The 22,644-nt window shown below is 27.1% G+C and overlaps 1 protein-coding gene across 1 annotated transcript in view; it reads left to right on the top strand.

The window, feature by feature from the left end:
* The first annotated feature begins 8,244 nt into the window (after positions 1–8,244).
* The window catches only part of LOC113555043 (modular serine protease-like), a 65,558-nt gene continuing 51,158 nt past the window's right edge, over positions 8,245–22,644 (top strand). The window contains exons 1-9 of the mRNA XM_026959337.1: positions 8,245–8,665; positions 11,956–12,016; positions 13,490–13,612; positions 13,720–13,884; positions 14,213–14,329; positions 14,386–14,574; positions 17,260–17,465; positions 17,558–17,773; positions 18,369–18,536. Coding sequence (XP_026815138.1) covers positions 8,626–8,665; positions 11,956–12,016; positions 13,490–13,612; positions 13,720–13,884; positions 14,213–14,329; positions 14,386–14,574; positions 17,260–17,465; positions 17,558–17,773; positions 18,369–18,536 — 1,285 coding nt within the window. The 5' untranslated portion in view covers positions 8,245–8,625. The remainder of the gene's footprint in view (positions 8,666–11,955; positions 12,017–13,489; positions 13,613–13,719; positions 13,885–14,212; positions 14,330–14,385; positions 14,575–17,259; positions 17,466–17,557; positions 17,774–18,368; positions 18,537–22,644) is intronic.

Raw genomic sequence — 22,644 nt, 5'->3', positions numbered from 1 at the left:
CTTTACAAATAAAATAAATAAACTAAACAGTATGTATTATGGATAAATATAATTAATATACAAGATTTTCAAATAAACCAATGAATTATGAATAAACAAATGAACTGGGGCTCTAGTCGGTTTGGTAATACGCGGCTGGTACTCATGCGGCACGACTTGTACCGGCACAAGTGCACCTTGTGGTGGCTGTTACGACAATTGAGATCGGTCGATGCGGTACCTGTACTTTGTACTGGCAACCGATACGAACCGTGTCATACTCTCCCGCCAAACCGCCACACAAGGTAAAATTGTACCGGTGTCGGTGCTCCGTGAGGTGTAATCCCGGCTTGCACTACCTTTTGCGAGTGCTGGAGGTAGGCTGGCGTTCCAAGTTCCGTTTCATGGCTCCGTTTTGGGGATCCGACTGGAGTAAAGAACGGATTTTCCAGCGTGTTGCACCGTCACCGGCCGTCCTGAAACTTCGTCGGCCATTACCTTCATTATAATCCGGTCAAGCTCGCTACCGATCAGCTGGGTGATCTCTTATCTGTAAATATCTGTTCTACTTCCAACGGTCATACTTTTCACGCCACCGCCACCGGCCGTCCCGAATTAGACTTCGCGGATTAAGCGCAACGACTTCCAGGTTACGTCGGTGGTGTCTTGGTCCGAGCCCCGCACGTGTATGCCCACCGGTTTGACGCTGCTGTGTCGATATGTGACGTATATGACGTGAGGGCGGAGGGCCACGCCGACGGGCCAAAGGTACAGAACTGCGCACCGGTATGGTCTCGGGAAGCTGGACTGTGTGCGTCTTGCTCAAGTCCACGCCGTACAGGATGGAATTGTGTCGAGCTACAATCATCGCGTTTGTGGTCAGGTGGTCGCCGATCAGCTGCGCCGGGCCCAAGCGTAACGGGTTCCACAGCACGTTGGTGGTGCCCGTGTTCAGCGCCAGACAACAGAAACGTGATGAGCCACAACGGTGTGATCACCAGCATCAAGCTGACTATTGTTCCGATCATAACTACTACGATTAAAGCGGTCAACTTAGCGTACACTAACCCTTAAAGAATTTGTGATTAGAATAGAAATCGCTTTATAATATTACATATTATTAGTAAATTGTTATGGAACTAAAGAATTTTTAATAATATTAAAACCTGCAACCTAACATTGTGGTCAAATGCTAAAAAAGGAATATAGATTTTTTAATTTTTTTTGTAATTTTATTTAAATAAAAGTAATTATGAAACTATCAGGCGTTTATATATGATACAAGTTTTGTTCGCAACATCCAATGCATCATAATAATCTCGTGCTAATTGTATACGTAAGCCTTTTTACCGTCAGACCTGAAAAAGAAATAATAGTTGATGGTAAATACAAATTAACTAAGGACAATAATTTTTTAATAGCATCTTTAACTTTTAAAAAAAATTTACTGAAAAATCTTTACTCCGATTTTCTTATACCTAGCACGATTTAACATAATAAAAAAAAACTTTATATTTATTACATTTGTTAATCATTATTTATTTAATTGTTATTCATAACATAACATTATGAGATTCGTAAGGATTTTATTTCCACGATAATAATTAACTAAAAATGTCTAATTTTTTTTTAATATTTAATATAATACATTATATCACTTATTTCCCCAGTTATTCACAAAATACTATAATTATGCGATTGTTTGGATGTACCTTTTTATCTACATATTTACCTCATGCGTTAATCTTTAAATAAACCGATTTTATAAATCAGTTTATTTTTAATTATTATTATATAAACCTAACTAATATATTATATTTTAACAATTAATTTTTTAGGGTATCCATCTGAGTTTTATTACAGAGGAATTAGAATGTGGGAAACCGTATATGGAATGTCCCTTGCATTTCCTTTGGTTATTTATTTTTTCCTACCAGTGTATTTTAATCTCGGAATTACTTCAGTTTATCAAGTGAGTTTCAGATATTTTCAAGTATAAAGCATATAATAATTTACAACGTAATATTTAAAGTTGGTTATAGGCACCTACGAATACAACTTCTTTCGTTATTAATTGTATAATACATTTTAGTTTATAATACCGTATACGTATTTACTGCTATTATAAAATACAAATTGCATTTTTCTTGAAATGCCTGCTTATAAAACTATATAGCAATACACTTAATAATTATTATTCGCTGTAATAGCATGTATCTATATAATATATATATTTAAAAAAAAATCTTTTTTTTGTCTATTTATAAATAGTACTTAGATATGCGATTCAAATTAAAACTTGTAAGGAGACTTGCGTTTGCTACATATTTTATTAGAAGTATACTCAACTTTGGTATAACAGTTTTCACACCGTGCGTCGTTTTAAAAACTATGATGGGATTACCATATTGGTTTTCGATCATCTTAATTACATCGATTGGTATCGTTTTCACATTACTGGTGAGATAACTACTATAACTGATTATTATTATAACTGATATTTATAAAATATTACCAAAATCATAACATTTTTAAGTTATATATTATGCATAGTTATGTATATATGTTTATGCATCGCTCAAAGTAAACTCCTCAAGTAGAACTACCGTACATCATTTGTACATCAGCGTATTCAACAATATAACTAGAAGAGATTCGGAATATCCAAAACCGTAAGTTGTTTACTAATTTTCAGTTTATAATTTGATGTTTGTAATATTCAATTTTAAAATAATGAATAGGTATTATAATACTTAAAAAATATGAATATGTAAAATATTATATTTAAATATTATATTATGTGAATTATAACATTTATCGAAATTTTAAATTTAACCAGAATTTGGTATTAAAAGTCTTGTCGTATGTTATGTACAGCTTAATATGTACTTTTAAATATTTGTCGTACACTCGTGCCATTATTAATTGTTCGATAATATTATGTTGATGCACAAACGATGTATGATATTTGAAACAAGTAAACAGACGTTGAGCAAACGATGAGAAGTAGCATACCGCATACGCATACCCGAGTAATTAAAATCAATATACGATATAGCCAGTGGCGCAACTAGCACTAAATCTTAGGGGGGGGGGGCTACAGCTCCACCTCAATATTAAATCAAAGGTCAGCTGTGAGGGACTTCGCCCCCACCCTCCATCTATCTTAAGATTAAAATATCACAAAAATATCAATTATATATATATATATATATATATTAATAATCAAAATTTTATTTTAAATTATAGTATACTATAGTTGTTAGTATGTTATTCAAGATTAATTTTTCTTTTATTTACGATTGTAAATTGTTGTAAAATTTGTTCAGGATCAATTTTTACATATTTTTCAATACTTAGTAAGGATAAATTACTGAAACGATCTTGATTTATTATAATAGATCTCAAGTAGTATTTATTTGCCTCATAGCTGACAATGCACCCTCAGATGTTATAGAGGAAATTGGCAATATATTGGCAACTTGAACCATTTTATACAAGTTTGGAAAAATTGTTTTGAATAAATGTTACTGTATGAGATTAAAATGTAGCTGAGCAATGTCAAAAATATTTGTTATTACGTTGATATAAACAAATTAATAATTATTGTACATTGAATTCAAAAATGTATAAAATATTTTTTTGTTTTTTTTTTTTGGGGGGGGGGAGGGCTAAGCCCCAAATCCCCCCCAAGTTGCATTTATAGATATAGCTAGTTATTTATCCTACTAATTTTTCTACATACCATGCATTTAAACTATAATATTTTTTAAAAGTAAATTATTTATAATTATTTTATAATTTATTAAAATTAAACTCTTATAATATTAAATAATAGCTTATGGAATGCATTATATTGATATTAAAAATATAATGATTTACATACCAATATTATTTATGATAATTTAAAGCGATAAATAATGGTAAACATCAATATAATAAATTACAATTTATTAAACCTATTACAGTGAAACCTGTATATAACGGACAGTCCGGGACCAAAATAATTTTCCGTTATAGACAGGTGTCCGTTTTAGACAGGTTTTAGTGTATAATAACTAAAATTAGAAACATATCCGTTTAAAGGAAAATAAAAATGTTGTACGTTTATTATAATAATATTGTATATATTATTATATTTTACATATAATTGGTACGTTATAAATTTAATTTTAATACTTATTAACATGTTTACGAATAGACAAACCACTAGACTTTTTACAACGAATAATGTTCACCTTTTGTTGAATTTAAAATTTACGTGGTACGGTAAGTGCCATTGCTGAGAAAAATATGTAAAATCTGACTGCGAACCGATAGAAACTGAATAAAATTATTAGAATTACTTATGGTTTTCTATTATTACGTATTATTACAATTTATGTTTGGATTTATTTATATTTAATTAAACGTATCTTAACTTCATAAATCCAATAGGTATTCGCAAATCGCAATTAACGTTATCGAAGTCGGCGATAATGCGATCGGTCGTAATCTGTGTTTTCACGTGTACTTAATTGCGCTCTGTATTGAAGCTGTTTCGTAGTTTGTATATTGTTCATTAGATTTGAACTAGATTTTCGTCCGTTATAAAATCACCGGGTTAAAATATTAGTGTCCGTGTCCGTAATACAAAGAGTCCATTAAAGTCAGGTCTCACTGTACTTATCTTTTTTTTTATAAAATTGATTGTTTTTCTATAATTTTTATATAATTATTTTTAGGTACCTCATTTTTGCATATCATCAAATATTTAAAATATAAAAGATAAAAATAAGGTAATTTTAGAAAATGAATGTACATTTCAATATTTTGATTTAAACATATATTTTAAAGAATTATTAAACAATAGGTAATGAAATATAGTAAAATATGTGGTTTCATTAAAACAAAACAACATTAAGAAAATTATTTAAAATTCCGTGTTTTAAAAAATAAAAAATATGTAAAAAGAAACTGTAAAATTGTTAAATTATCGTTTGATATAATTATGAAGTAAAAAATAATGATAGTAATTCCTATAACAAAAAATATTTTATTTAACTTATTAATTAAATTATAATTTGTTCGTACTTCATATAATATAAATTATTGTGTAACCCAACATAATAGGTATTGATGGGATTTCAATTAATAAATGTAATTCAATAAAAAAATCAAATATATACTTCAAGTGCGTATCCAGAATTTTATTTCGGGAGGGGCTGATCAACATTTATAAAAATAGTAATACAGTAAAACAAAAAAATAATATTTAATGATTTAAATCACAAAGTATACAATGTAAGTAGGTACTGGGTAGGTACTAAATAAAAATTATTTGTACGGTTACCGGTTTACTGATTGGAAATTTAAAACTCACGAACAAAACTGATAACAGTGTTTATATCACATACATTGACAGATATAATATTATTTATATCTGAGCAACTGTGCCCATGAACATTATAGAAATAAATCCTCTAATGTAAGTTGTCTGTGCCATACTGCCATATTGTGCAGCTCTATAGTACTTGGTGATCTTTATAGAAAGGTTTATAATTACTAATTAGTATTCTATAATTTTTAGTATTATCTCCCGTGGTAGTTTTGTTCACGAGTGATAAGCTAGGCTAAAAAAATAATACGAATTTAAAATTAATAAAATGGAATTTAATAATTTGCAGTGACTTTTATAAACCATGAAAATATTTTTTAGATTTTCTTCAAATTTTCGGGGGGGGGCTGCAGTCCACTCAGCCACCCATATAAATACGCCCCTGGTATACTTTGATATTGAAGCGGTTTTTATGCATTTCATTACTTTTTTACAAAATAAATACAATCATTCATTATAAATCGAAATAACAACCATATTTTGCGCAGGAAATAAATTTATTTTATTTGAAAAACGTAATTTTGACATTTAACATTAGGTTTCCAGTAATTGCTATCGATTAGATATTTTGATTATATCATTAATTTTGTAAAAACATGCACTAAATTATTAATACTAGTATACTATTTATCAATTATAATTATTATTATAGCTACATAATCAATAATGTTTTCTTTATTACAATTTACCATTCAGCATTGATATAGTTTAAATAAGTTTAATAGTTATAAATCTATTTTGTTGTTGTTTCACAATATATTCTTGAACTTTGGATCGTGGAAACATTTAGTTATAAAATAAGTTCCGTTAATTAAAAATGTTACTATATTTATACGTACCTATATATTTATTTTGTGTGCAGAAAATTATTTCGAACGTTAGTTTTTAGAGAAAAAGCGTACCTATATGGCTATGGCTACATATTATACATCAGTGTAATTGCATTAATTATATATTTAAGTATATTTATTCAATGGTAATTGGATATTTTTAAAACTTTAAATACTAGATCATCTCTAACTAAACACGTTTTGATGAAGAAACTAAAAGTTACACTGTATAGTTACTGCAAAATTAAGTTATTTAAATTTTAATATCTAGCAAGTGCAAACTATATTGACAATTTTAATCTAAAAATATCAAAATAGTTTTTACCAATTTAAGTTTAGGAACACGTTTGGATTGCAATTTTTCAAAATTAATATTTTATAACTGTTTAAGATTTATAAAAATGCAAATCTAGAAAAATATATTTAAGTAAGATTTAAACTATATTACCTATGTTATTCATATGTCATGTCCAGTACTTTTTAATAACTATAGTGATTGAAAGCTCTCCGACCATCAGGAGGAAGGTAATACCGTAAATTTAAGTAATTTTAAATATTGACATCTGATAATAGGTATCTACATTCTCCAGCACTTATAAGTGTGGGGACAAGGTTCCACGGATCCGACATTTATTCAAGGCTTGTGTCCCTTGTATTTGTCACCTCAGAGTTATTATCTAACTAATATATGTTTATTATAATTTTATTTTTATTTCTTTTATTTTTGCGTTATTACAATATACATTGTATAGGTATGTATAAATTATAATTTATAACTAATTTGTTGTCGATCACGTCCACACGGAAGACAGCGTTGCCCAAACATTTTCTTTGATGTTCGTTCGAATACCGCATGTTGAGCGAACATTGTAATATTGTGCGCACACACAAAAAATACACGTACAAACTAGGGGAAACATTAGAATCGACTTATTAGCGATCGCTGTGCGCGTTGTTCACGGGCCGCGGTGGTAGTTGACCGCGCGTATAAAAAGCGCGTTGACAAGTAGCAGGACCCGCCGCCGACGCAGTAACCGTACATCACCGGTTCTCTGTGCACGGAAACCGCGGCAACCGACGACCCAAAACGGGTTTGACGGGCCGGCGAGCCGGAAACGTGACTGACACTTGGGACACTGCGCGATGCCGAATTCGCCTGCCGTCCGGTACGTCATATCCGTGTACGCGAACAGACCGAACGGCGGCGGCGGTGGGAAAGACCGACGTTGACGCCGTCGAACGCCAAGTAAATAATTGCTCGTGGTCGTCAGAGGTCGTTAATATTAAGTATTCGCGATTACTCTGGGCGCAGAGCCTCCGCTATCCGCAACCCAAGGACGCGCCATCTCGCGTTTCTCGTCGCTCCGACCGGCGAGACCACGGTGACTGGCAGTGGCACGGGGACCGACTGGATTATCCACGCTCGTTCGCTCGGCTGTGGTTTCGCTAGATTTCGTCGTAAATTAATAAAATCCGTTATAGTGATTTACTCGATCGCGAGTTCCACTCGAAACCCAATAGAGTGGTACCCACCACACTTGTCTACCTTGTTTTCTTTATTAAACGATCACAAAAAATTATTGACTGGGTCAAAATTTTTTGATCCCACATAATTTGTTTTTAAATCTGTGTACTGGATTAACGTAATTTAATACGATGTTTTTCTCAAATGCATAGTTCATAATGTAACTAAAAAAAATCACTATTTTTTATCGATATATTTTGAAGTTCAAATGTGGAAAAAATTATATATTTAAATCAACCTACCTACTAATAACAAAATAATAATAAATGACTATAACAAACAACATAATATTATCGCGAATAATTCTATATATATATATATTGTTTATAATGCTTCCGTATATTGTTTATGTGCAAACCTTCACCATAATCAGAAAACCAGTTTTAAACGTATTAATGTATACTTATGACCTACGTGAAAATACCATTACCTGATGTACGAAGTGCTGTACAATCAATTTTAAAAACAAGTTCTATTATAGGTATTTATTTAAATTGTATTACTCATCTGTTTTAGTCTGTCCTTTGGTTTACAATACGAACGTAGTTGCGCGTTTAGGTGGTAAATAGTAATATCAAAACCGACTAATAACATGTATTCTGCAATACTAATTTAGAAGACCTAATATAATGTGTTGTGTAGTTGTATTGATGGGACCATAGTCGTTTATATTGTATTGCAGTACATATTATAGAGATCGTTTTAAAAATGAAGTACTTCTCTGATTAAGTTAAAAATAAATTCATTCCTTATAGATATTTTTTAGTGTTTATAATACAATACAGATAAATTATACTTACACGTTTGTCAATTTAATGTAAAATGTTATTTAGTGTTTAGTGACGTTCATTTGATTTATCTAATATATTATTAAATATTTTCGCTTCAACATTAATACTTCATTGGCTATTAAAATGACGTATTCCTGGTTAATATATTTATGTTTAATTTTTGGTAAGTAATATCTATCTTAATATTGTTTAAAATATAATAATAAATAATGGAGAAACATCAAAACATGTTAATACAATAATACATAATATTAAATAGTCGGTTATATGAAAAAAATATATAAGTAATACATTGATCCATCTATAATCAAGTGTTTTAAAAATTTATTTAAAAATATAATACTTTCGAAAGCAATAATTTATCATACTATAAGTCTATAAATACTAATTGAAATTAAATGTGATAAAAGTTTCTTCAATTTTGAAAACTTATAAAAATAATATTTTGATACTGTATTAAATTTAGCTACATACTCGTATTATTATTTATAAATGATAGGTATGTTAATAAATTAAGATAATACGTAATTATAATCAAGGCCGTAACTGAAAATTAATTTCGGGGGTGGGGGGGGGGTTAAGCTAAAAAAATTGTGGTTTGATTAAAACAGAGATTGAAATAGTTATTTTACTACCACATAATATAACACGAAAAAATGTCAGGGGTTTGAACTTATAAATAAGATGATATTTGAATAATATGTAGAGCATGATATATGCTCTTTATTAAGTGAAAACTGTAGATAATTAGTACTTGTTAAAAAAGTTGTATGTGGACAATCAATCCACATCATACTATTATTATGAATGGAAAACTGGTCTCCATTTTTTGCTTTAGCAGTAGCAGTATAATTCATTAATTTAAATTATCACAAGGTGTTACTTATAAAATATACAGTACCTATTTATGTCACGTTATTTGAATAGGATAAGATGAGATGCACATTTTAATCAGTTATTAGTATTATAACTACTATTAGTCGAATCTATTCAAGTCAACAGTAATGTATCTATGCTTCCTTCAACTCATGAGTTATATAAAACAGATTAATAATTATAATTTAAATCTTGGACCTTGGTCACTCGATTGCATAAAACGTTTAAAATCTTGAATTGATTGACTTTCATTAAACAATTATTTTAAATATTTTTACTAATCAGCCACTTAAAGTATATTTTTACAAATAAAATTTTGAGCGTGTACTGCTCTGATGTATATCGGGTATCGAGTGGTTCGATCACTATTATGGGTGTGTTAAATTTGAATTCAATGATATATTATTGATTATGAAAAACGATTTGGAGACTCAGTCTATATCACTAAGTATATTTCATTATATGTTTTTTTTATGTAGCTATGACAAAATAAATATAGTTATTCCATGTTATTATATTATTGCTATTAATTTTTGTGTCAATACCACCTTACTGTAAGACAGTGTGAATAAGGTCATAGTATAAATTTGTAGGTATGTACCAAATATCTTAAAATTAATCTTTATATTTTTAAAATTTCATTTTGTATTTAATAATATACGTAAAAGTTTTAAAGTAATCATGGTTAAAAAATAATTAGTAGCAATGAAGTATACGTAAAAATTCTCATTTTCCTTAATTTTTTTATTTTTCGGGCTATTTGAAAATAAAAAAATAGTAATTTTTAATTTTGTCCTTTTTGAAGTAATTACAAACTAAAATCGTCTTTCAATCTAAAACCACTCTAAAATCAGAGAATTTTTTCGACTACCTACTTATGGTGTACATAGGTCACATACAGAAAAAACCACACATCTGTAGTGTAGAATAAATTTATACTTCGTTCCGCTCATAATCTAAAACAATACATTTTTATATTTATGTTAAAAATTAATTATTTTATAATACAATTTTTATTACTTTTTTTAAAAACAAATTGATTTATTATACCATTATAGTATACCATTGAAGTTTAAAAATATGTATGATCACTTTCTATTTTTAACTCGAACGATATTGACTGCAATAATTTACGTCATACTTATACTAATCAGGATTAATAATTTATTTTTGTAAATATAATAGTTCACTTATATGTTATATGGTGAAAGATTTGTTCTAAAAAAAAAGGTTCCACTAAAAACATTAGGACCCCTAATAACCGAGGCCATGTACAGTTGCTTATCCTGTCTATCTGTACCTATAAAAATGCCTCAGTAGACTATACTATCTATTTTTACTTTTTCAGTAAACTGTAATGATATATTTACTTTAATATATATTATTTTTATATTCTAACGTATTTTTATGCAATGCTTATCAATAGAATTTATAAAGCGACTATTAAAAAAATTGAAACAACGAATTTGAGACGCCAAACGTCAATTTTTTCATCATATTTATAAAGTTAATAGTAATAAAATGCATTAAAAAAGGGTAATTTTCATTCAATAACATTGAATATCAGAAACTTTTAACAATAAATTTCAACATATTGTCCAGAATAATCAAGCATTTATATTTTTATTGAATCCATACAAATATCAAATAATTAATAATTAATGTTGAATTATTCAATAACAACCATATCTTTGATAAAAAAAAAAAATAATAAAAATGTTTTATAAGATAATTTTATGAAATCTTTAAGTAATAAAGAAAAAAAAATATTTATTTTTAATATTTTTAATATCAAATTCTCGAATTTTTAAATTATTTGTATTGTCCAAGTGTAAATATTAAACATTAATTATTTATTTTTGTATTCAACTTTTAAATTATTTTACTAATTTCTTTTTATGCCTTATTATATTAAGAGCATTATTTTTATTTCAAAATTGTAATTCACCTGTGAAAATTTTCAAAAATTAAAAGCTTATATCATAGTATAAAATTTTTTCAGAATATTTTGATCGCAACCTACTGTTGGTGTATAAAATTATTACGTGAACCTATTGTCCGCAAACGACGTCACACTTTGACAGTGATCAATTTCTCTAGAATCTGAATGCCCGAGGTGATACGCGAAAAATTAAAATATTTTTACTATGTACAATAGGTTATTAAAACACATCAAGAAAAAAAAATAATTAACAAAGTAATATTATTATTATATTATGTACCTAAATTAACTTTTTTTTATATGAATACATAATCATACAATAAAATTAAAATAATTATTTTTACAATATTGAATATAATATATATATTATAATATTTTTCATGGCACGCTCGAAAAAAATTTTTGACACGAAGTGTTCAAAAGGTTTGCCCCGCCTGCCCTAGATTTGTATTAAATATATTATTATAATCATTTTCGTAGGGTTTAGGTATTTATTTTATATTCAGTACAATTAATTTTAATTATTTTAAACAAAAACGTATATATATTAATCAATGGTTTAAAGCTTATAATATGCATGATATAAAACAAAAAATTCTGATTAATAATATTATACCACTTAACATTGTTTTCAGGAATAGGCGTTTTTTGTGACAGAAAACTTGAAAGACGACAAACTGTATCATCTTGCACAGTGTTGGTAACTATAATAGGTCGTCGCCGGTTTTCGCTAAATATTAACTTTTTGTTTTCCACCAATCTTTTTTCTTCCAAATTAAAAAAAATGGCATTACTTTTTCTGCTAGTTATAAACTATAGAATTTTATAGCTTGGGAGACCTTACATATGGTTTAATAATATTATACTTTTTAGTAACTATAATGTGTATACGCTAAACAGTAAAATAATAATTATACACCTACAATTATTTAAATCATAAGGCAAGATTTTTTTCAATATTTTAAGTAATAATATTATTTAAATTATTAAGAAATGATCAAGACAAAACATATAAGAATACCAGATGAAAAGATATTAATTTGATTTTTTTTGCCGAAAAATGTGACTGTTGATTACGAAAAAGATATTTATTATAAATTCAGTTACTGAAGTAATATCATTAGTCGTATATTTCGTTTGACTAATATTTTTTTATGGTGGAAGAAAATACCATCTCTTGGCTTATAAATTAATATAAAAAAACAAAAATATTGTACTTATATAATAACTTGAAAAAAATCGTAAGTAATGGTTTAAGTAGTTGTAAATGTAGAATTATTATTTAAATGTACAACTTACATACATTATAGTCACTAAAAAAAATATATTATTAAATCTTATGTAAATTATAACTAGCGGAAAAAGGAAAGTTAATTTTTGGCGGAAACAGACGATGTCCCTATAATATTAATTATTATTATATTATTATAAGTATCGAAAATAGCTAGAGTGGAAACGTGCCAAATGTGGACCACAAAAACCTTAACGAGCTTTATATCAAATAATATATAAGCAGTGTAACCTAACCTAGGTACCTACTATGAATTATTCTACATTCATACATTGTTTACCTAATCTTTATTGTGTTATTTATTTTAATTTTGATCTTTTAGAATTATTTAATTTCTTATCTAAATATCTGAAACAAGTGTTATAATCTATCTTTTTGATCAATGATTAATTATTATTAATAATTACTAGTAAGTAGTAACTTATTACTTACTTGATCCAACTTAATCTATGATTGCATATGTTAATGGCCAGTTATTAGTTTTTTGTGTATATGACATAATCCTTTTTATTATAATATATTTCACTATAAATTGTAGAAAAATAATGCGTATATTCTTATATTACACGAATTAATATTAATAATACTTTATTATTCACCTCTGAGAAATAATAGTAACCATTGTTTCTTAAAATAACATTTCAATTTTAGTTAAAAATATCGTGTTTATGTTTGATTAGGCATTTATCAAAATTGTGTATCTATATCACTTTATTGACAATTTTAAAAATTCATTAATTTAAAAGAAGAATTGATATGAAAAGATATCTTATGAGTTATGAGCTAATTGTAGCAATTGTGTCATTGTAATACAATTAGGTAATTGTTGTTCTAAATCATTTTTGTTGCATATTTGAATTTTGATTTTACAATTACAGAAATCATGAAGATGCGTTTAATTGTTCAAATGGACTATGCATCGACATCTCCGCTGTTTGTGATGGTCGTGCGGATTGTTCAGATGGTTCAGACGAGACCAACAATTTGTGTTCTAGACAAACGTATGGAATAAATATAATTACAGTTTATACTTACAAGAATTATCTTAGTTAACTATTAAGTGATAATTGCATTTAATATTATGTAGGTATATGTTTGTATAATATAGATGCCGAAGTTTTGCATATCGATGTAAATATGGAGCTTGTGTAGATAAAAATGCAAAATGCGATGGTAAAAAGGATTGTTTCGACGGATCTGATGAAAACTTACCTGAATGTATACAAACCCCCGCAAACAGTACTCAAAATTCTAATAATCCATCTAAATGCCTGTAAGTGGTTTTTCAACATACTTACTTTTATTTATATTTATAAAATATTTACTTCTATAAACAAATAATACATCACCAAATATTCATTTGTATATATACATATATAATATAACAGAGTAATTTATTATTTTTCGTATAATTATTTATTACGAGTATAATGCTTACTTTTAAAATGATAGAATGCTCTTATTTTTTTGTATGATACTTAATTGATGAATAATTACATTTTACATGTATGATATATTGATATGTAATATAGAATATTCTGTATTAATAATTGATTTTAAAATATTACTCATATTCACATTTAAGTTTTTTTATTTTAAAGCGATGACCAGTATAAATGTAAATCTGGTCAGTGCATTGACGGAACATCAATTTGTGATGGAATTATAAATTGTGGAGATAGGTCTGATGAGACTTTTGAATTATGTAAAACAATTCGGTGAGTTGGTTTTAATAAAATAATTATCATATTTTACTAAGTATTTTAAATTTAAGGTGTCCAAAGTATACATTTCGATGTAAGTATGGGGCTTGTATCAGTAAAAAGAATAAATGTGATGGCCTAAAACAGTGTGCAGATGGATCTGATGAAGAACAATGCCCGGATTCTAATAAAATCACTGTACCAACAACACAAAAACCAACAACACCCACTACTGAAAAAATGACACAGATTACTACAAAGTATTTATTATTTTATTTTAGCTATAAGAATAACATACGCATTATCTATAGACTATTTGGGGATTTCGTAAAAATAAAGGACTTTTATACAAATTGTGTAGACTTAAAGGACAAACCATATATAATTAAGGAAAAAAAACAATTTTTATCACAAATATTATATTTTTTCAAACATTAACATTTTTAAAATATTAGTTTATAATAAAAATATACAGTACTTATCACATGATATTATTAAATAAGGTTAATTTGGTTATTTTACACTGTTACTAATAATGGATGAAGTTTTTAATTTGGAAACATGATATAGTCGTATTTTTAAATATTCCTCACAGATTAGTGTTACCAAATCTAATCTATGATTTTCTAAAAATGAATTATAGGAACATGTCGTATTTTTAAAGGTATTGAAATTATAATCATAATTTTGTCTACAAATATAATTTGCTAATAAACAAGAATTAGTTTTATAAAACTTTTTTAACTCTTCAATAATTCTCCACCATTTTTACGTCAGTCAATATTAGGCATGTTTATGACTATAGCTATATTCAATTGATTGTTCTATAAGATTTTCTGTACAGGTCGAACAATTTAATAATTTTAAATAACTTTCCAACAATAAAACCAGTTACCTATACAATAACGAATAGTAATAACACTAATATGTAATAAGTAATAACTAATGATGATAATTTTTTAGACTCATATATTAAAAAATCTGGGATATCTGATTTTTCTTCATCTTCAATGTGTAATAAATCATCAAGGTTACTTTTCAGTCAGCGTATTTTAAATATATTTTCAACACTTTTATTGTCCATTTCAGTACAGTTAGCAGTGTAAGATAATGAAATCGAATTTTTTTAAAACATCTGTTTAATAGATGATTTATATTTCATTGCATTATGTTTATTATTATTACCAAAATCTTCGAAAATATATAGCTTAAGAGGTATTTGTACTGAAAATTTTAGTTAAAAAGTTCTTAGGTAATGGTGAAAATTAATTTAACTCTAATAGAAAAACCTAAAAGTTTTAAACCACATTTAATGTTGTTTACAAATGTAGGTTTAAGTAAATAAAACAACTTACCAAATACAAACCTTCTTACGTGGTGTTCCTTTCTCACCTGTAATATTTAATGAATAATCAACTGATGACACATTTGTATATTTCTTCATATTATTAATATCTTCTTTATGTAACTATTTTTTTTTTTTTTTTTTTTTTTTTTTATTAATTTATCTGCGGCAACAAAGGCCATTGGATGGCTTTTATTCATTTGTAGGGGGGAGGAACGGTAGGTTGAAACATGTTATTTTTATGTGTGGCAAAGAACTAAAAATCCCAGGTGGTCACCCAACCGGGGGCTAGCAACACCGACCGATACGTACACTCACAGCGTTTCCGCAGTCGAGTGTACGATAGCACCACACCAAGCCACAATAAATAACTATTATAACTGTTTTTAAATCTTAAGTTAAATGGATAACGTGAATTTAATAATCCTATTTGAATAAATTTTATCGTTTTTTCACCTCTAGTTTTTAAATAAACATTATATATTATTACTTACTGACCCGGCAAACGTCGTTTTGTCATATAAATTATTTCTAATGTGGTTTATGACTGAAAGAGGAATGGAGCACTGTGAACGATGACGGCCTATAAAAATAACAATACACCAAATATTTATTTTTTGAATTCATTGTACTCTTATTTTTTATTACTCTCTCAGACCTACTGAATATACACACACAATTTCATGAAAATCGGTTAAGCCGTTTCGAAGGAGTTTGGCGACATATATTTTCCATTGTGGCACGAGATTTTTGTATATTAGATTTATTTTCATTGTTTATTATAGCTTATTAGCTTAGTATTAAAATATATATAACAATTTTTATTTTAAAGTACACATTAATAAATAAATAATGATAGATTTTGAACTTTACAGTTTCAAAAGTCTGGTATATTTAAATATTTTAATTTAAACATATTAGCAACAAATAAATTAAAAGTTTGTACTGCAAGGTAATCTTCGTAATTATCATTTATCTTCCAATCAAGATAAGTGGTCATCTACTTATTTCATCAAGTTCAAACTAATATTTTCCTGGAGACTGGACTGTGTACAAAATTTTATGAAAATTTTCCATCAATTGTATCTATTGAAAACAATCTTTTTGTAAATCTTGAAAGTATGACCAATAAAATAAAAATCATATTATTTTTATATTTAAACTTTTTGTGCGTGCGGGTCAATTTAAAGTTATAGCATGAATCAGCAACACAATAAATCTAAATCTTATTCATAACGACAAAATATGGTTAGATTAACAAATCATTTTTGAGTCTGTATAACCAAAATACTTTCTGATCTATTCTTGGGATAAAAAAAACTTTCACACTATTAAAATTACTAATTGAATCCATTTCATCATGTTTTATTTATTATAATTTATAAAATATAATATTTAATCTGTAGTTATCAATAAGGTTAATAAGTGCTATCATAGGCGTTACCATTATTCATAAATATAAACATGAAACTTTCGAGCATGCATTGAGTAAGAATCAATTAAATCTGAAAATTAATTTATTGTTTTTTTTTTTTATTGATATAATGTACTTTAGTACTTAATTGATATGATGCTAATTGTTAATATTTCATATTTTAAGGAATTTTTGCGTTTTACCAATTGTCGAAGGAGTTATATATTCTTACGAAGGTTCAAATGAAATTTTATCTCACGGGTCGAAGATTGACCATTTTCGAACTGTAATTGAAAACTGTGAAGTTGGATATCATATGACTTATCCCAAAAGTTATAGGCTTTGTCAGGGAAATGGAAAATGGACATCGACTGTTGAAAAACTATGTATCAGTAAGTTATGTATTGTAATTTTTACTCAACTGTTTAAATATTATTTGTCCAAGGATTAGTTATGTTTGTTAATAATATGTTTATGTTTATAGAAAAGTGTCCGCCTCTAATATCAGATAGTTTAAATATTAAATGTACTATAAATGGTAATTATGCCAATTGTTCAAATCCATCAGTAAATGGTACAAAAGCAATACCATCATGTAAGCCAACACATAGACTACCAAACGGAGGAGAAGAGACTCCAATTGAATTACGTTGTCAGTCTGATGGAATGTGGAATGATCAGCTATATAAATGCGTTCCATGTACTTGTATTTTTTTATTATATAAATATATATCTCTAATAAATATATATTTTACTAATTTACTGAATGATTATTGAATCTAAATGGTTTTGTTTGTATGTATTATAAAGGTGAAAATTTAAGATAAACAAATATTTGTTTGTTCGGGTATAATCGTTTGATATACATTTTTGAGAGGATGTGAGCACAATATTCATTTTCTTTATCAGACACATGCGTAGTATAAATGAATTGCATTCATATAAAATTGTTTTTTATGATTGTGCAAAATTTAAGATTAAAATAACCTATTAAAAGAATTATAGAAGATACATATTTGAGGGTTTGACATATTGGTTTTAAATTTTATTATTAATTCACTTTTGTATTCGAATTTGAAATTAAAAATAATTTTGTAAAATTAAATGAACTTTATAACATTTTGATATATCATACCTTCAAAAATATTATTGTTTATAATTTGTGTAACGTGTAATCTTATAACATAGCGCTAACATTCTCTTAAGCCTTCAACGTTATAGTTTTTTTTTTATTGTATAGGTATTATAAATTAGTAGTTATTACCATCTAAATAATTATTCCAATATTATTTTAGATTGTGGTAGACCTTATAACGCTAGCAAGACATTGATCGATAATGGTGTCAAAGCTAAAGTTGGAACAGCTCCTTGGAATGCTGGAATTTATCAATTAAATAAAGATAATTACAAGTATGACATGATATGTGGAGGATCATTGATTTCTTCAAGTTTAGTTGTTTCTGGTAAAAACCGAACAATATGTTTAAGACCTAATAAAGAAGGATAATTATTAAAATGTTTAAACATTTTTAGCGGCTCATTGTTTTTGGCAAAAAGATATGCTGTCTAAACGATTATCAATTAATGATGGTCAATTTAAAATTGCTGTTGGAAAATATGATAGAGATTACACGATAATTGACAATGAATTCACTCAAATAATGGATGTTAGTAATTAATTTAAAAGTAGTATCTTAAAAACTAATAATAATAGGTATGATATAATATATATTGCAAATTAAACCATTGTATAGGTGGAAACAATTTATCTAAAAGAAAATTATTATGGAGCTAATGGATTTCATGCTGAAGATATAGCTGTTATCGTGTTGAAAAACAAAGTTTCTATTAGTGTTGGTGTTTCACCAGTTTGTGTTGATTGGAGTTCTAGATATAATGTACCAACTGGAGCTCAAGGAAAGGTTTGTTTGTCAATAAATTATAAATAGAAATTATGATTTAATTACAGTTACTATATTACCATTTACTATTGTCCATTTGTATACGATAGGTTAATATTAGGTAAGTGACTCTGTATGAATTTCCATGTATTATATAAAAGAAAAAAAATCTAATAATTAAAACTGTAAAATCACTTAACATTGTTCTTATTTTATATTTGTTCGATTAACAAAATGATAAAATTGTATTTAGTCAGATTTTCAATTAACTAATTATAGATACTTATTAGTCATTATCAACATTTACATGTTTTTATTGTAAAAGAGCAATTTTATGTAATATTATAAAAATATTTTATATTTTCACAGATTGTTGGTTGGGGAAAAACAGAAAAAGACATATCAAGCCCCATTTTATTAGAAGCAACTTTACCGTACATCGACCATGATTCTTGTCGAAACATGTATAAAAATGGATTTGAAACGTTTGTGACTTATGATAAGTTTTGTGCCGGGTCTGAATTGGGTAATACAATATTTAATTATTAATTAAAATTTAAAAACAAAATTCAATTATATACATAGTTAAAATATTACCATTGGTTATAAATATTACTTACTAGTTTTAATCAATGATATAACTTATTAAACTTAAGAATTTATCATCTAGTGAGCACATATACTTATTGTATTCGACAATGTGTGCGTTTTGGACTACAAATCTGATTTATTACTAAGTGGTCTCGCTGCGGTAATTATTTAGGTTCAACATTTAGGCAATTGTTAATGTTGTCGTAGCCATGAGGGATTTATGTATTAGTTGTAAATAATTATTAGTGTGGGTGAAATGCAATGAAGGTCCCGGCTGGATCCACTGACGAATGCCACTCTCGTACGCTCATGCACATGTCAACAATTCGATAACAATATAAATTCACTATATGAATTTTACGAAAACTTATTTATTGATTTGACAAAATTAATATCAGTTAATGTTGTCTAATCGTGATTCTGAAAAAACATTTAAATTCTGCAGAAAAATGTGTGAAGATCGTACGGAACATTTTTCGTTTTCGTTTTCAATTTTAATTATGAATTAAAAAAAATCATATTTTAAAATTTTTATTTACACTTCATTATAATAAGAGATTTAATTTTTACAAAGTACGATCCATAGAAAATGTTTTGCCCATTTTAAACTTTTTTTAAAATCAAAATTGCACATCTTAAACCAACTTTAATTTTGTCAAAACTTAAGGTTTTTTGAGATAAAATTGACGGCAGTAGCGGGGCCCCTTAATGATTTTTAGAATAATTTTCTATACCTATATTTTTGTGGTTTGAATAAAATATTTTTAATTTCAGGACAAGGGGTTCGTGAAGGTGACAGTGGTGCAGGCTTAACGTTTGTACATTCTAATTCTTATTATTTAACTGGAGTAGTGAGTGTCAAGGATCCACATACAAAAAATTCAGTAGCAGTTTTTACAGATATTAAGTTTCACATTAAATGGATTCGTGAACTGTATATAAATAACAATATAAATAATAAATAATTTATTCTCATTGTAATCAAAATCAGTATTTAAATATTAATGTATGATTAGATCATTACTTTTGCGACACAATTTTAACAGTTCATCTTTGCACATTTGTTTGTTTAAACAAAACTTAATTACATTTTTATGTATTGATGCTTAAACAACATTTTTTTGATTTTAAGAATTCTTATTCAGAATATATATTTAATAAATCTTGACAAAAGTCATTTAGAAATACATATCTAAATATGTTAAATAGTGAGTTTATTACATCCATATATTACGGCATAGGTACTAATTTTCATTTTTATAATAAATAATAATAGTATAATATTATTATTGAAATTGAGATATTTAGAATATTTTTCAATACAGAGTTATAGTTAAATAATCTATTTAGAACGCCGTATTACAGGCTTTTATTATTCAAACATCAAACATATTATTAAATAAAAATAATTTTGTCTTATATACATAGGCACTGTAATGAATAATCGGTCGGGTAACGTATCTTTATTATGCATTGGTACTTATAGGTACTATATAATGTGAAATTATAAAATTTGTTTTATCTTTGTTGTTGTAATTTATAGCAGTCGGAGTCAGAAAACAATACCTTATCCATCACAAAACCAAAATAATATACAAGCTATTATGTGTTAAAAAAAAAAAAACTATTAAAAAACCGTTCGTCACATTTTTACCACTTTTAGAAGTACACTTCTAAAAAATGTTTTAAATAATAACTTTGTTTTTATTCAAAAATAACAAATGTATAGATCTATCTCCATAAATGATGGCAAGAAAATAAAATATATCCCCCACGATAAATATTTATATTTTTATTTTTTTATCGCCTATTCCTAAACTTTAAGTTACAGCTGACGCATTAAGATGATTTAGTATAATAATAAAAAGCTTCCCAAGAATAATCCGCTTATCGACAGCCAGTCCTCCATATTCAATACTATGCAGGGCTATTAAAATAATAAAACTTGAAACCTCATCATTAAAATGCTCATAGAGAAAAACACACAGAACACCTTAGCTGACAAAAAAATGGGTAATTAAAAATTGAAAACGTCCACAAGTACCCCATGTAAATAAAAAGGGAACAATAACGACCACAAGAAATTCACATTATATCACTTCCAATTGTATTGACGCACTAAATGTCGTATAGACGAAAAAACAAATAATGAAATAGGCATTGATGATCGCAGGGCTTGAAATCGAAATAAAAATTTTCGATTTCAATTTCAATTTTGGTTATCGATATCATTTTTTTCCGATTTTGATTTAAAAATAATGTATTGATTTTGTGGTTTATGATTTTTTTATTGATTTAGAATATCGATTTAATTATATTATGATAAATTTTAATATTTACAATATTGGAAAAAATATTTTTCCAAGCATTTTATTTAATAAGTCAAACGTGGGTACCTATCAAAATAAAACTTGCAATAACAACAAATCAACAACAATCGCTCGTCGAACCCGATTTCTATTAAAGTATTAACCTATAATATGTATACTATATTGTAAATACTCTATTCTCAGAAAACAAAATATTAGACATTAGTTATTAATTATTAGTAGTTATTACTATACACACTATTGTGCATGATATGCAATATGTATAGTCAATGTTATTACCCAATTTAACAATGAGTGTGCCTATGAATAATTTAAAATATAAATAAACCTGATGTCTGTTTCCTTGTATACTTTTGAATTTAAAATTAAATTTTTTTTTACATTTATTTAAAATCTAATGAAAATTTAATGATTTTGATTTTGATATAGATTATAAATTTTAACAGAAATTTTGAAAATCATTAACAAGCATTTACGATTTCGATATTACTTTTGATTTTTTAAAAGATTTTTAACGATTTTTTTCGAAAATCAATTTCATGCCCTGTGATAATGACCGAACATGTGTCCCAGCCATTAACTGCATTGCGAATATTTTTCACCACACCAATCAACTACCCACAATTGTATTAGTCATTTCGGCGACAATGTGGTCTTTTTCGACGGTTTTGGACGCAGAATATACAAATAGGTATACACTTGTATATTATGGAGTGTTGGAGTCTACGTTATTTTACAACCACACGTAT

Source organism: Rhopalosiphum maidis, chromosome 2 (genome assembly GCF_003676215.2).
Source record: "Rhopalosiphum maidis isolate BTI-1 chromosome 2, ASM367621v3, whole genome shotgun sequence".
NCBI classification, from domain to species: Eukaryota; Metazoa; Arthropoda; class Insecta; order Hemiptera; family Aphididae; genus Rhopalosiphum; species Rhopalosiphum maidis.
Note: the sequence above shows the minus strand (reverse complement) of the source record. Positions and strands in the feature narration are given on the sequence as shown.